Here is a 15876-nt window from a genome sequence, read left to right as displayed (position 1 = left end):
CCACAGAGATTCCCACCCCGGCACTGAAGACCCCCGCACCGGCCCTGGAGACCCCTACACCGCCTCTCAGCACAGCCGCACAGCTCGCTGACACACAGACTCTCATTGAGTGACACTCGATCACTACACCTGCTTACTAACATTAACTGGAAAAGCTGAAATCTGTAACGCTAGAAAGAGCCCATTCCTCCACCAGGACTCACAAATCTACCCCTGGATCTCCGTCCTGCTCCACGGGACACCGGCACTACTATTATTATTATTATTATTATTATTATTATAATTATTATTATTGTTATTATAATGACACACTTACAGACACAGGTGAGTAGTTGAGCAGCACTCAGTGTGTCCAGAGCAGCGGTGGCTTGTGCGTCTCGCTGCGGGAGTCAGAGATGCTCTGAGCTCTGAGCTCTCACTGATCGCAGCCCGCACCTCCCAGCACAGAGACACTCCCACACTCCCTCTGCCTCTCTTACACACCCACACACACACTCCTCCCATCACCGCCTGGCTGAGTCTGCACGCACTAACACTAACACACACACTAACCCTAACCCGCAAACACTAACACACACACTCCAACACAAAATAAATAAATGTAGTGCCGTATTCATGGAGTATCAAACATTGATTTATTTGAACGGGCTTAGAAACACATATGATCCACTGATTTCATGTCACCCTATCGATACGCGGCTCTCAATTACCCCCCCAGTACAGAGCAGTCCTTTACACTTAACATGCTCCGCCCCCCATCACTGCAGACATTAGGAAACTGAACCGCACCCCCCAATCCAGGTGAAATCACACACAAAGCTCAGGAGAAACCAGACACGTGTACCAGAAACATACAAGCACTGGGAATGTATGAAAGTTTAAACCTCCAGGCACACTGAAGTGAAAGCAGAGGTACAGCTGCAGCTCTGTTCAGTGTAGGGTGCCGGGCCTCCTGGCACACTACCGTTCTGACCACAACGGCTCCTGTGGCGACACTTACCGGCTTTACAGCTTTTGGGAGGATTTGTATTCCTTCCCTAACAACTGCAAGCTGAATGAAAAACTACAAAATAAAAAGGTCTCGATCAATCCGGATCACGATGCACAGCCCTGGCCTGGAATTGTCCCACATGCCAAATAAAACGCACTGAATTTAAAAAATGTGTTTTTAATTGCCTTGATCTACTGAAAACAGAATTACCCGGCGTAATGTTCCCAATGTTCCCGCTGACTGCGGTCACTGCCTCTGCACAGCACTGCGCCCGTCGCACGTGTCAGACAGAAACAACGCAGCCCAGACTGCACAGCCCCTGAAGGACAGACAAGTGTCCTCATTCCCTCACACAGCTCTGACAGCTCTGTCTCCATGCTGGAGCAGCCCAGCCTGTCTCTCTCCTCTCTCTCTAATTCCAGATCTGAAGGGAAAGTCCTACTGAGAGACTGAGGACCTGAAACTTTTCACCGTGGAACAGAGGAGACTACGTGGGGACTTGATCCAAGTCTTCAAAATCATGAAGGGCATCGACCACATCAAACCAGAGGAGCTTTTCCAGATCAGCAGGGACACACGCACCCGGGGACACAAATGGAAATTGGGCTTCAAGGCGTTCAAGACAGAAAACAGGAGACACTTCTTCACACAGAGAGGCGTCACAATCTGAACAAACTCCCCAGCGATGTGGCTGAAGAGACAATTTGGGAACATTCAAAAACAGACTGGATAGGATCCTTGATCACTCGGTTATTAATGGACACCAAACGAGCTCAATGGGGCGAATGGCCTCCTCTCGACTGGACACTGTCTTATGTTCTTATGTTCTCTCAGCCCCATCTCTGTCTCTCCTCATCCTGTGCTGACGCAGAAAGTCAGACCTTCACTGGGTCGGGGGTCTTGCACTTCCCCCTCGATGCCACTGATCGCAGGATGACATGCTCTGTGCAGTCCACCTGTATTACACACACAGCTGGGATTTTCACGGGTGTCCCACTTGGCAGACACATGACTCTTCAGGGGCAGCATAACAAAACCACATGTTCACTGTCTTCAAATACCAGCTGTCTGACCACGAGACACACGGCAGCGTCTTCAACACTGACAATCTGGAGCGAAACGCCATCATCAACAGAGTCAAAACAGAGGGGCAAGGAGGACGCGGGAGGCGATAACAGCAGCGTCAGGACGGCGCTGTGAGAGACAGGCGTCTGCGAAATCAAACAGACACAGGAAACAGTATCGTCCAAGTCCAAACAGCCAGCTGCTGTTGGACACTAAACGTCCTTCAGACAGCATGCTGTATTAAACTTATAATCAGCTCTGAGGACAAGTCAAGGAAAACAACTCACAGCCACACTGTCACTGTCCTTGCACTGTTGAAAATGTCGCTTCTGCACAGCTGAGAACGGAGACGTTTGTTTTCCTGGCACAGTCAGTCCCGAGACACGCGATCCTGTGTGCGTCTGTTTCACTGCTCTGACACTCTGTTGCTGAACGCACTCTGTGCCAAACACAGACACTGTTTCCACAAACCGTGCCAATCACTCACAAGAGGGAGTGGAGACGGTGTCTGGTGCCGACTGTACAGACAGACACAGTGCACTGTGCAGGCCTGCTGTGCGGAGTGAGAGAGACACACCCCTACACAACACACTGTGTCAGAGTGAGAGAGACACACCCCTAAACAACACACTGTGTCAGAGTGAGAAACAACCCTACACAACACACTGTGTCAGAGTGAGACACAACCCTACACAACACACTGTGTCAGAGTGAGACACAACCCTACACAACACACTGTGTCAGAGTGAGAGAGACGCACCCCTACACAACACACTGTGTCAGAGTGAGACACAACCCTACACAACACACTGTGTCAGAGTGAGAGACGCACCCCTACACAACACACTGTGTCAGAGTGAGACACACCCCTACACAACACACTGTGTCAGAGTGAGAGAGACACACCCCTACACAACACACTGTGTCAGAGTGAGAGAGACACACCCCTACACAACACACTGTGTCAGTGAGAGAGACCCCTACACAACACACTGTGTCAGAGTGAGACACATGCCTACACAACGCACTGTGTCAGAGTGAGAAAGACCCCTAAACAACACACTGTGTCAGAGTGAAAGAGACGCACCCCTACACAACGCACTGTGTCAGAGTGAAAGTGACGCACCCCTACACAACGCACTGTGTCAGAGTGAAAGAGACACACCCCTACACAACGCACTGTGTCAGAGTGAAAGAGACGCAATGCCTCACTCTCAGTCACACACACCTTCACCAGAGAAATAGATAAAAGACACAAATAGATGTGAAGTGGGGGTAGGAAAGGAACTTCGCAGCTCTGTCTCGGGGGACAGTTGTCTCTGTGTGTAGCTGCATTTGTTTTCTCCCTAAAGCTCTCTCTGAAACACGGCCCTCGGCTTGTACGGCCCTCTGTCTGGTGTCGGCTGAGGCCAGACTGAGAGACACTGGTGTGTTGCAGTGTGCTCCGTTTTGTGCTTGGTGAACTGTCACAGCTGTAAAGGTTTTCTATATATTTTCTTATGTAATCTATATATTACATCAGAGGCAGAGCATGTATAATATGTGCATGTGAGTACAGACACGCACATGGGCTCACTATACACTCTCAGCCTTCTCTGCCTATAGAGAGCGACGCCCCCCCCACTGATCCACTCGTTTATGGACACTTCTGTCACTCCAGCCTTTATTTCCCGTCCACTTTATTCACTGCAATCCAATATAACTCTTTATATCCTTACATAATGACCCGTGTTTCCACAGGCTAATGTGGTAAAAATAGTATTGATTATTGATCAGGCTATATTGCACTGCTGGAAGCCTTGAGAATCACCTTGGATAGAGGAATCTATCTGCCCCATGAATAAATCATAGGCGAGACACTGTGCAGGGGAAAACAAAATACAGTCTTCGCCAACTTACGGGCAGCGATGGAGACGCACCGCAACACAGGTTTGTCCTCCCATTAGCTGGAATCCCACAGTCTAATCTTGGCCCCTGATATTGGGAGCGAGGCCGGAGAATTCCCAGAGCTCCCACTACAGGCCTCGGACTGTTGTTTTGGTGGCGGGGGAGGAGGGAAGGAGAACGGTCCATTCAAATATTGTTTTTATTCCATTTTCATTCAGTCTAGTGCCCTCAATGCGCATAACAAGTTGCCAGACGCACAGAGAACAGAAAGGAAAAGAAGAAAACGATCCGACACGGAGGAGAGAACAGAAACTCCTCGAGGATGACAGACTGTTAGAGGAGACAATAAATCTCCACAGCTGAAGGCCCAGGCCTCATAACTGCCTCCCCACCGGACATTATAACGAAATATGACTGCTTTTCAACGGTTTTTTCCCTTTTCGGATCTCATTCCTCAGTTGTGTATTTGCAGTTGGCAGTCACCCCCAGTCTGCCACACCCAGCCGCCCCCGGCCCCCGCGGTTTTAATGGCGCACCTGCAGCTGGGCAGTGAGTCCCAAGACGAGAAGGACGTTTAAAAAGCATTCAGGTACTTAGGCAAATGTCAAGCTTAAGACATAGGCACAGAAATCAATGGAGCTGCAGTCAAAGATTTGAGTTCAATCTAATGCACTCTTGACTCGGCCCTGGGCTTCTAGAAGCGCCGCGAATACAGCTGATAAAAAGTGGAATTCACGCAACAATGTATTAAACTGTATAAATCACCCAGTGACATTGTTTCAAAGCAAGGGTCTGTAGAAGCCCAATCACGGCTGTAAATGTATTCTTTATTCTTCATTCTTTAGTTTTCCTGTGTTTTGCTGATTAGTTGATGACTAACCGCATGTTCAACCAGCATCTTTTGTGTCTTCTGTGTGTTTTTCTGTGTGTGTGTGTGTGTGTGTGTGTGTGTGTGCATCTGGTGGACATCAAACTGTAAATCAGGGTCTGAAGTTCGTAGAGTGCAGCAGTGACACTTTATTTCTCAGATTTACTGCAGTAAACAATGTTCCCAACACAGGCCTGTCTGATCTATTATTACTGTGATTTACCCAGGGTGACCTACAGATGTCACAAGATATACTTTGCACAACACATCCCAGATTACAGTAAGTGCAAAATAATTACAAACTACAATATAGTCTAAAATAACTCAAATCCAGCCCCAAAGTGTGATATTTACTGCACTGCAATCATTTCCAGTCCCTCACGCCAGCAAACACGAGACTCGCACACTTGTCCCTCGGCTGTCCGAACCCCCCGCCCCTCCGGTCATCCGTCTCCATTTTCTAATTATCCGCGGAGGAGTTGTGATGTATCTGCTGCTATGGGAACGGCAAGAAAACAGCGTTTAATTGATCGGGAAACGTCTCCGCTGGCCTCTGCTCATAGAGCCGCTGACCTTAGACGAGCAGGAAGTGTCTGTGCTGAGTCACCGGTGCCGCCACGCCCTGCTCTCCCACCCGAGCCGATCATCTGCTCCTGTTGTGGAGACACCAGCACTGTGCAGATGGGTTATTGTGCGTTATTACAAGATATGGATTATTTGTATTACTGTTCAAATATACCATTACTGTTCTGGTTCTTGGAAGGCCAGTTTAAGAAAATCCAGTTCGAAATGTAGTTGTAGCTGTGTGTTATTACTGTGAGCTACTGTGACGTGCTCTGTGGCCACCTCTGCAAAGGGCGCTATACTCATAAAAACTGATTGATTTATTGAACAGCACTAACCAGGCCTAGAGAGTCATTGCTGACTCAATTAGCAGCTGATTAACGCCCTGGAGTAAACAGGTCATGTGACTTCGTGCCCCACTAACGTCTCCGGTGAAGTCAGACCTGTGCAGCGACAGTGAAAGACAGAGCCCCCTGTGGCCCCTGGTGCGCTGGAACAGCCTGGCCCTCTCTTGGCACGGCCTGTCTGGACCACGCCAGCAGACTGGCCCCCGACACAGGAGTCAGTGTCCTGTTCGGGGTCCTGGGGAGTGCCGTTGCCATCACTGGTGTGGCAGATCTCTCCCTCCCGCCCAGGCTGACAATGTGATTCTAAGTCTGCTTATCTTTACAGCTTCACGTCCTGCCCACTGGCTCAGGGTCCAGGGCGGACACTGACGAGCTGCTGCCTTTTCACCTTCAACTGGAGTTCAGTTTTGGCATCAGTGTCCCCCCACACAGCCACACATCACCGATCAACAGCCAAGCAGCTCCGCTCAGGGCCGTCCGCACACAGAGGCCTCTTCTGGATTGTTCCAGCTCTGCCCATCGAGTGCTGGTCATGTGACAGCAGTGCGATCTCTGGGCATGTCTATATAAGTCACATCTCCACAGGTCGTTTTGACAGGGAGACGAAAGACCCAGTGGGAGAGGAAAGACTATTAAAATAGATGCAACAGACACACATGTTTACGTTCAACTGTTAAAAAAAGATGTATCTGCTGATGCACAGTCTGAGCCTGAAGATTGTGTCGTGTGTTCTGTCTGTGGTGGAACTTGTTTACATACTTTTGGTCCGATCGATCGACAGCCCAAATCCACAGGAGACGATGCCATGGGGCCGTTTCCACATCACAAATACTAACATATTTTTCTTCCACAAGAGCTGTAAATGAGGTCATTCTCTACACTGCGCTGGCAAGTGCAACCAATCAGATCCGTGACTCAGGGAATATTCCCTGCAATGTCTCTCTTTACAGGAAGGATTTGCTCCCTTAAAGAACAGTACTGGTACTACATTGTAACCACAGACTCGTATAACTGCACAGGCTACACACATTTTAATTCAGCATATTGTGTCTGCTTCCTGTAATATCACACTTTCAAATACCTGGCACTGAGCATACTGTGTACATGTTTATTTGGCAGCAGTCTTTGAAGATGATTTGTTGTGTAGTTTCACAAAAGCTTGTACAGCTGTTCACTGTTATTAGCATGATTATTATTGTTCCTTTCTTATCCACACCACAGTTATTGGAAATAAATAACATATCTGTTTTATTAAGGATCCTGGAGTGTCATCACTACAGTGCAGATGGAAGTTCTGCATAATCTGCATAATAATTGCATTAATTAGATTAGGTTTGAATAGTGTTTCTTGCTTGACCTGGCGGTATCCAACTCTAAAACATTAATGCTGAGTCACAATACAGATACACCATACAGCCGTGCTTGCTGCATTGGTTTTAAATCACATTGAGGGTTGCGATGATCTCGAAATTAAAGCTAATCTGATTTGGATAACTTTAAGCATTGTACTTCTACATCATTGCAACACTGTATTTATCGCGCACATAATATCTACGTCACAGACACACGCAGAGTTCCCACGCAGGTCACAGCGCTGGAAACAGCTGCCCGATTGTGACGGGCGTGACTGTACTGTGCACTGCACCGCCGCACACACTGCGCACTCAGACGAGCCACCGAGTCCACAGTCACTCCAGAAACATGTGCATCACACTGTGTCCCGTGAAAGAGCCTGCGGCACGGGGTGTGTGTGTGTGTGTGTGTGTGTGTGTGTGTGTGTGTGTGTGTGTGTGTGCACCTGCTCTGTGGGACCCGGCCGCCCTGCCCGCACACACACACACACACACTGGTATCCAGGGCAACGCCTTCATCCTGCCCTGCCTCGCGGGGGGGCTCGGTCCGGTCCGGGTCCGTCTCTGCATCTCACAGCCCGGGCCTGCCGCTCACTGCCACCCTGAGCCCCAGACCGGCCCCCGGACCTCCAGCCCCGCTCAGCCGCAGCTGCAGGACGTGTCTGTGCTGCCACCCACCTGGCGCATGCGGTCCTGGTCCGTCGGGGACGACCCTTCTCCCGGCGACGAGGAGGTGGGAGAGGCCATGGTGCCCGAGCCTGCTGTCAGTCTCTCCGGGGCGCAGCGCCGGGCGTGGGGAGCGGACTGTGTGCGGCCCTCAGAGTCCAGGTGCCGGCAGAGCTGTGTGCATCGTCCACCCTGTCAAGAGTAACTGTCCGGCTGGCGGAGAGAGGCACAGTGACCTTTCACGCAGGGAGCCGGTGCGTGTGTGCGTGTGTGTGCGTGTGAGTGCGTGTGTGTGCGTTAGCGCAGGAGCGACCGCCCGCTGTCTGGCATCCAGGCGCACCGAGCTCCACACCGCGACTGGAGACGGAGCAATAGGTGGAAGTGTAGAGAGAGGAGAGGAGAGGAGGAGCAGGCAGGCTGGGCAGCTCAGTGATGAGATCACACAGATCTTGCCTGATCGCAGCGCAGTAATGCTCTCTCTCGCCAGACAGCACTGTGCTCTGCGCTATAATGGCATCGTACCGCTAATGCCTGCACTCACAGCGAGCTTTATAATAGTGATCAGATGCAATCAGTGCTACGCCTTTAAAAAAAAAGTGCATGCAAAATAATGACGCTGGTCTCAATTCCCGTCTTTGTAAACAAGCTGTTCTGCATGCAAACTTTGTGCAGCACTGGTGAAATGGGCTGGCGCTGGAGTCTACGCTACGCAGCTCTTATTAACTGTTGTCTGTGACCGTTATTGGTTCCTTGAAACGAGCTACACAATAACAACTTGCTGATCTGCAGAAATAATGTCTGCCTAACACACACACACATTTATAGATAGATAGAGACTGCAGTCAAAGCTATGAGATGGAAATAGAGGCATTGTACTGAAATAGAGAATAAGGAGAGAATCAATAAACCTACAGACTGATTTTTATTTTATTGATTTATTAATTTATTTAACAGACACCCTTACTCGGGTATGTACTGTTGTTATAACATACATTTCCAAAGCATTACAAAGTAAATGCAATAAGTGCAAAATAAAAGATAAGTGCACGTCCTGGTACACATGATCTACAGCAGGTACAACATACAGTACAGGTCCATCCCAGGTGTGTGCTGATGACTGACCTTCATATAAGCAGTTTCTCTGCTGGCTTTTTACTGCAACCATTAAAGCATCATCACATATGGGATTGAGGTGATGGGGAGACCAGCCACACCTATCTCAGCACCTGTGCTTTCTGCATAATGAAGGCTGAGTCTGGCTGTGTGTTTAGGGTCATGATCATTTGGACAATTAAACCCTGTTTTTCTTTCTTGATAACCACAGGGAGTGCAGATCGTTCTGTCACTGTCACTCACTGTTCCCTGCACGGGAAGCTGGCCAACCTAAGCGTTGTTTCTTGTGTCCAATCGCTCAGTTAACGCACAGTTTAGTGACCGGTTCTGGGCATCTTTGACATTGTTCTCACCCCCAAATTAAACCTATTGAGCTGCATGCCTCATCAGAGATGCACGTTCATCGTGTAGCTGTTATTCAGAGACCTCATGTGGTTGAAACCGGGATAGTGTTTGGCTTGGAGCTGTGTTGCCCTGTGGACCTTCGATCATTCATCGTGCTTTCGCCTCCTCTCTCCCCTCCTGTAATTTGCACCGGTTTTCTGTGTCGGTTAACTGCGCTCTTCACTCCCCGATCCTTGTGTTTTGTACTCATTGTTCGGAGGAAGAGGGGCGATGTCTGGAGTCTCCATTCGAGTTGAAATGGCTTGGGTTTCTTGAGCTCTCCATGTGGGTTTATAGTGCCCTTTAAGTGCATTCCTGGCACACTGCTCAAAGCTCCTTTACAGTAAGGCTGCCTTATTGATTGAATAAGGAGATTTTGCTCAAGATCCCCCTGTAGGTCCATTCCATTATTAATATAATGGAATTTCCTGATTCACTCTCCACGGCGCAAGACTCCATTTGGACGGATCTGGTGTTGCTGAGATTGTAGCTTCTGATTTTAATTCAAGTCTGTATTTCTCCCCTCAGGTTCCTCGTTCTACGTTCTCATGCGTGTATCAGTCTCCTTCAGTTTTTGTTGTGTTTTGTGCGTTCTTTTGTCTTTGTTTCTTGTCTATATACAGGACTATTCGATGGTGAAGGTTTGCTGTGGGTCTATAATGGACACGTTTCGTATTTTCGACAGCAGCTCTGTTCTTTAGGATCTGACTTCAGAGCCAGACAGGATACGACATAAAACACAGAAACATTAAACTGCCAATCACAGACAGCACATAATCTGGGCTAGATTTGATTTAAACCCAAGGAAGTGGGCCGCTCTGAGACGTGACTCACCAGATCCGGCCCCTTGACGGCAGATTGTCCGGCTCCTTCAGTGTAGCCGCGCACGGCCACCCCCACAGACACACCCCTCCTCGCGCAGCAGCTGCTCCGTGCCCGGCGCTCAGAAAGCAATGGCCGTCTGCCGATAGGACGGGCCGCGACAGCAGGGTCAGGTAATTCGGGTCGGCTGGGGGTAATTCGATTTCCCCAGCGCGGGACGCTGGGGAGCGACGGCCGGCTCCTCGTCTCTTTCCATTAGCTGCAGGATGGAGATAAGAGAGAGCTCTGATGCCGCAGCCCGGCCCGGAGGAACGGGGCATCTCTGTCTGTAGTTATCTGTGTCACAGGAACCCGGCCCAGCTAGAGAGGCGCATGAAACACCATTAGGCCTCGGTCTTCCTGGTTCCCCCAGAGATGTATTCTCTCCTTTCACTGTCTGCGTCATCTGACCTAGAGTCTCTGTTTTTCTGTCTTCTACGCTGAATGGTTTTCCTTTCTTGTGGTTGTTTGTCTTCGTGCGTGAAGCGCTCTCTGGCCGTTGTGCGGTGAAGTTGACAGGGCATTACACAGAAATACATTTCGAATGGCACTGAATTCCACCAGGACACTGTGAGGCGAGGCGAGGCGAGGCGAGGCGAGGCGAGGCAATCCTCTTCGATCGACATAAGGGGTTTCACTTGACAGTAAACAAACACCCAAACAAACACAGTCAACATAGCGGCCGTGTTTTCCGCGCTTTTCTGCTGAGCCTGAAAAGAAACAACAACCTGCATCGTAGCGTCAGCTGATCCCCTGGCTGGCATCCTTCAGACAGGGAACTTGTCACGTCAGGCCAACAACCCACTCCCGGCTCAGCCTCTCTGACCCGGCACCCTCGATACGGCCGGACTGTGCTCCCTCTGGGTCCTGCAGTCGGGCTAGCAGATATATAGGGGAGAAGTAGAGAAATAGTTATATAGAGACTACGTTCTGTGAAGATCTGTTCAGGAATAAAGCTGTTGCACTAACATGGGAGAGGGAGGCAGACTGGAGAGGGATAGCGGATTTGTGTGTATGTATGTTGTATGTTTTTGGTGTTATTGTTAACGATGTAAGCTAAAAAACGAATTTCCATTTTATGTACTATAGAATGGACAATAAAGTTTATTCACTTATTAAACATACATGAGGACACGTGCACAGACTCACACACACACGTGCACACATGTCCGCTGTATTAACAGTGACAGAAGTGGTTCTCCCCAGAGGAGCTCTCCATGGTCACGGTGCACAACCCAACACAGCTCAACACAACACAGTACAACACACTGCAGTACAGCACAACACAACACAGCACAGCACAGTGCAGTACAGCACAACAAAACACAGCACAGTGCAGTACAGCACAGCACAACACAACACAGCACAGCACAGTGCAGTACAGCACAACACAACACAACACAACACAGCACAGTGTAGTACAGCACAACAAAGCACAACACAGAACAGTGCAGTACAGCACAACACAACACAGCACAGTGCAGTACAGCACAACACAACACAGCACAGTGCAGTACAGCACAACACAACACAGCACAGCACAGCACAGTGCAGTACAGCACAACACAACACACCACAGCACAGTGCAGTACAGCACAGCACAGCACAACACAACACACTGCAGTACAGCACAACACAACACAGCACAGTGTAGTACAGCACAGCACAACACAACACAGCACAGTGTAGTACAGCACAGCACAACACAACACAGCACAGCACAGTGCAGTACAGCACAACACAACACAACACAACACAGCACAGTGCAGTACAGCACAACACAACACACTGCAGTACAGCACAACACAACACAGCACAGTGCAGTACAGCACAGCACAACACAACACAGCACAGCACAGTGTAGTACAGCACAGCACAACACAACACAGCACAGCACAGTGCAGTACAGCACAACACAACACAGCACAGTGCAGTGCAGTACAGCACAACACAACACAGCACAGCACAGTGCAGTACAGCACAACACAACACACCACAGCACAGCACAGTGCAGTACAGCACAACACAACACAGCACAGTGTAGTACAGCACAACACAACACACCACAGCACAGCACAGTGCAGTACAGCACAGCACAGCACAGCACAGTGCAGTACAGCACAACACAACACACCACACCACAGCACAGTGCAGTACAGCACAACACAACACAGCACAGTGTAGTACAGCACAACACAGCACAACACAGCACAGTGCAGTACAGCACAACACAACACAGCACAGTGTAGTACAGCACAACACAACACAGCACAGCACAGTGCAGTACAGCACAACACAACACAGCACAGCACAGTGCAGTACAGCACAACACAACACAGCACAGCACAGTGCAGTACAGCACAACACAACACAGCACAGTGCAGTACAGCACAGCACAAACCAACATAGCACAACACACTGCAGTACAGCACAACACAACACACTGCAGTACAGCACAACACAGCACAGCACAGAACAGTGCAGTACAACACACTACAGCACAACACAGCACAGTGCAGTACAGCACAACACAGCACAGCACAACACAACACAGCACAGTGTAGTACAGCACAACACAACACAGCACAGCACAGTGCAGCACAACACAGCACAGCACAACACAACACAGCACAGTGTAGTACAGCACAACACAACACAGCACAGCACAGTGCAGTACAGCAGAGCACAACACAGCACAGTGCAGTACAGCACAACACAGCACAGCACAGCACAGAACAGTGTAGTACAGCACAACACAGCACAGTGTAGTACAGCACAACACAGCACAGTGCAGTACAGCACAACACAACACAGCACAGTGTAGTACAGCACAACACAGCACAGCACAGTGCAGTACAGCACAACACAACACAGCACAGTGTAGTACATCACAAACCAACACAGCACAACACACTGCAGTACAGCACAACACAACACAGCACAGTGTAGTACAGCACAACACAACACAGCACAGTGTAGTACAGCACAACACAGCACAGCACAGTGCAGTACAGCACAACACAACACAGCACAGTGCAGTACAGCACAGCACAACACAACACAGCACAGTGTAGTACAGCACAACACAGCACAACACAGCACAGCACAGTGCAGTACAGCACAACACAGCACAACACACTGCAGTACAGCACAACACAACAAAGCACAACACAGCACAGCACAGTGCAGTACAGCACAACACAGCACAGCACAACACAACACAGCACAGTGTAGTACAGCACAACACAACACAGCACAGCACAGTGCAGTACAGCAGAGCACCACACAGCACAGTGCAGTACAGCACAGCACAAACCAACACAGCACAACACACTGCAGTACAGCACAACACAACACAGCACAGCACAGTGCAGTACAGCACAACACAACACAGCACAGTGCAGTACAGCACAACACAACACAACACAGCACAGTGCAGTACAGCACAACACAACACAGCACAGTGCAGTACAGCACAACACAACACAGCACAGTGTAGTACAGCACAAACCAACACAGCACAACACACTGCAGTACAGCACAACACAGCACAGCACAGTGCAGTACAGCACAACACAACACAGCACAGTGTAGTACAGCACAACACAGCACAACACACTGCAGTACAGCACAACACAACACAGCACAGTGTAGTACAGCACAACACAGCACAACACACTGCAGTACAGCACAACACAACAAAGCACAACACAGCACAGCACAGCACAGCACAAACCAACACAGCACAACACACTGCAGTACAGCACAACACAACACAACACAGCACAACACAACACAGCACAGCACAGTGCAGTACAGCACAACACAACACAGCACAGCACAGTGTAGTACAGCACAACACAGCACAGCACAGTGCAGTACAGCACAACACAACACAGCACAGTGTAGTACAGCACAACACAGCACAACACAGCACAGCACAGTGCAGTACAGCACAGCACAAACCAACACAGCACAACACACTGCAGTACAGCACAACACAACACAACACACTGCAGTACAGCACAACACAACACAGCACAGTGTAGTACAGCACAACACAGCACAGCACACTGCAGTACAGCACAACACAACACAGCACAGTGTAGTACAGCACAACACAGCACAGCACAGTGCAGTACAGCACAACACAACACAGCACAGTGCAGTACAGCACAACACAGCACAACACAGCACAGTGCAGTACAGCACAACACAGCACAGCACAGCACAGTGCAGTACAGCACAACACAGCACAGCACAACACAGCACAGCACAGTGCAGTACAGCACAACACAACACAGCACAGTGCAGTACAGCACAACACAGCACAACACAGCACAGTGCAGTACAGCACAACACAACACAGCACAGTGCAGTACAGCACAGCACAACACAACACAGCACAGTGTAGTACAGCACAACACAGCACAGCACAGCACAGTGCAGTACAGCACAGCACAGTGCAGTACAGCACAGCACAAACCAACACAGCACAACACACTGCAGTACAGCACAACACAACACAGTGCAGTACAGCACAACACAACACAGCACAGTGTAGTACAGCACAGCACAACACAACACAACACAGCACAGTGTAGCACAGCACAACACAGCACAGCACAGCACAGCACAGTGCAGTACAGCACAACACAACACAGCACAGTGTAGTACAGCACAACACAGCACAACACAGCACAGTGTAGTACAGCACACCACAGCACAGCACAGTGTAGTACAGCACAACACAACACAGCACAGTGCAGTACAGCACAACACAACACAGCACAGCACAGTGCAGTACAACACACTACAGCACAGCACAGTGCAGTACAGCACAACACAACACAGCACAGCACAGTGCAGTACAGCACACCACAGCACAGCACAGTGTAGTACAGCACAACACAACACAGCACAGCACAGTGCAGTACAGCACAACACAACAAAGCACAACACAGTGCAGTACAGTACAGCACAGCACAACACACTGCAGTACAGCACAACACAGCACAACACAGCACAACACAGCACAACACACTGCAGTACAGCACAACACAGCACAGCACAGTGCAGTACAGCACAACACAGCACAACACACTGCACTACAGCACAACACAGCACAGCACAGTGCAGTACAGCACAGCACAAACCAACACAGCACAACACACTGCAGTACAGCACAACACAACACAACACAGCACAACACACTGCAGTACAGCACAACACAACACAACACAGCACAGTGTAGTACAGCACAACACAGCACAACACAGCACAGCACAGTGCAGTACAGCACAGCACATCACAGCACAGTGCAGTACAGCACAGCACATCACAGCACAGTGTAGTACAGCACAGCACAAACCAACACAGCACAACACACTGCAGTACAGCACAACACAACACACTGCAGTACAGCACAACACAACAAAGCACAACACAGTGCAGTGCAGTACAGCACAACACACTGCAGTACAGCACAGCACAACACAGTACAACACAGCACAACACACTGCAGTACAGCACAACACAGCACAACACACTGCAGTACAGCACAACACAACAAAGCACAACACAGTGCAGTGCAGTACAGCACAACACACTGCAGTACAGCACAGCACAACACAGTACAACACAGCACAACACAGCACAGTGCAGTACAGCACAACACAACACAGCACAGTGTAGTACAGCACAAACCAACACAGCACAACACACTGCAGTACACCACAACACAGCACAGCACACTGCAGTACAGCACAACACAACACA

At 49.6% G+C, this 15876-nt stretch overlaps 1 protein-coding gene across 1 annotated transcript in view; it reads right to left on the bottom strand.

The window, feature by feature from the left end:
* LOC136766930 (ankyrin-3) overlaps window positions 1-8167 on the bottom strand; it is a 144274-nt gene extending 136107 nt beyond the window's left edge. Inside the window, exon 1 of the mRNA XM_066720841.1 lies at window positions 7753-8167. Within this exon, the coding sequence (XP_066576938.1) occupies window positions 7753-7821 (69 nt within the window). The 5' untranslated portion in view covers window positions 7822-8167. The remainder of the gene's footprint in view (window positions 1-7752) is intronic.
* Window positions 8168-15876: the final 7709 nt, after the last annotated feature.

Source organism: Amia ocellicauda, chromosome 13 (assembly GCF_036373705.1).
Source record: "Amia ocellicauda isolate fAmiCal2 chromosome 13, fAmiCal2.hap1, whole genome shotgun sequence".
Lineage (NCBI taxonomy): Eukaryota > Metazoa > Chordata > Actinopteri > Amiiformes > Amiidae > Amia > Amia ocellicauda.
The sequence above is the reverse complement of the archived record's forward strand: the minus strand, read 5'-3'. Positions and strand labels throughout refer to the sequence as shown.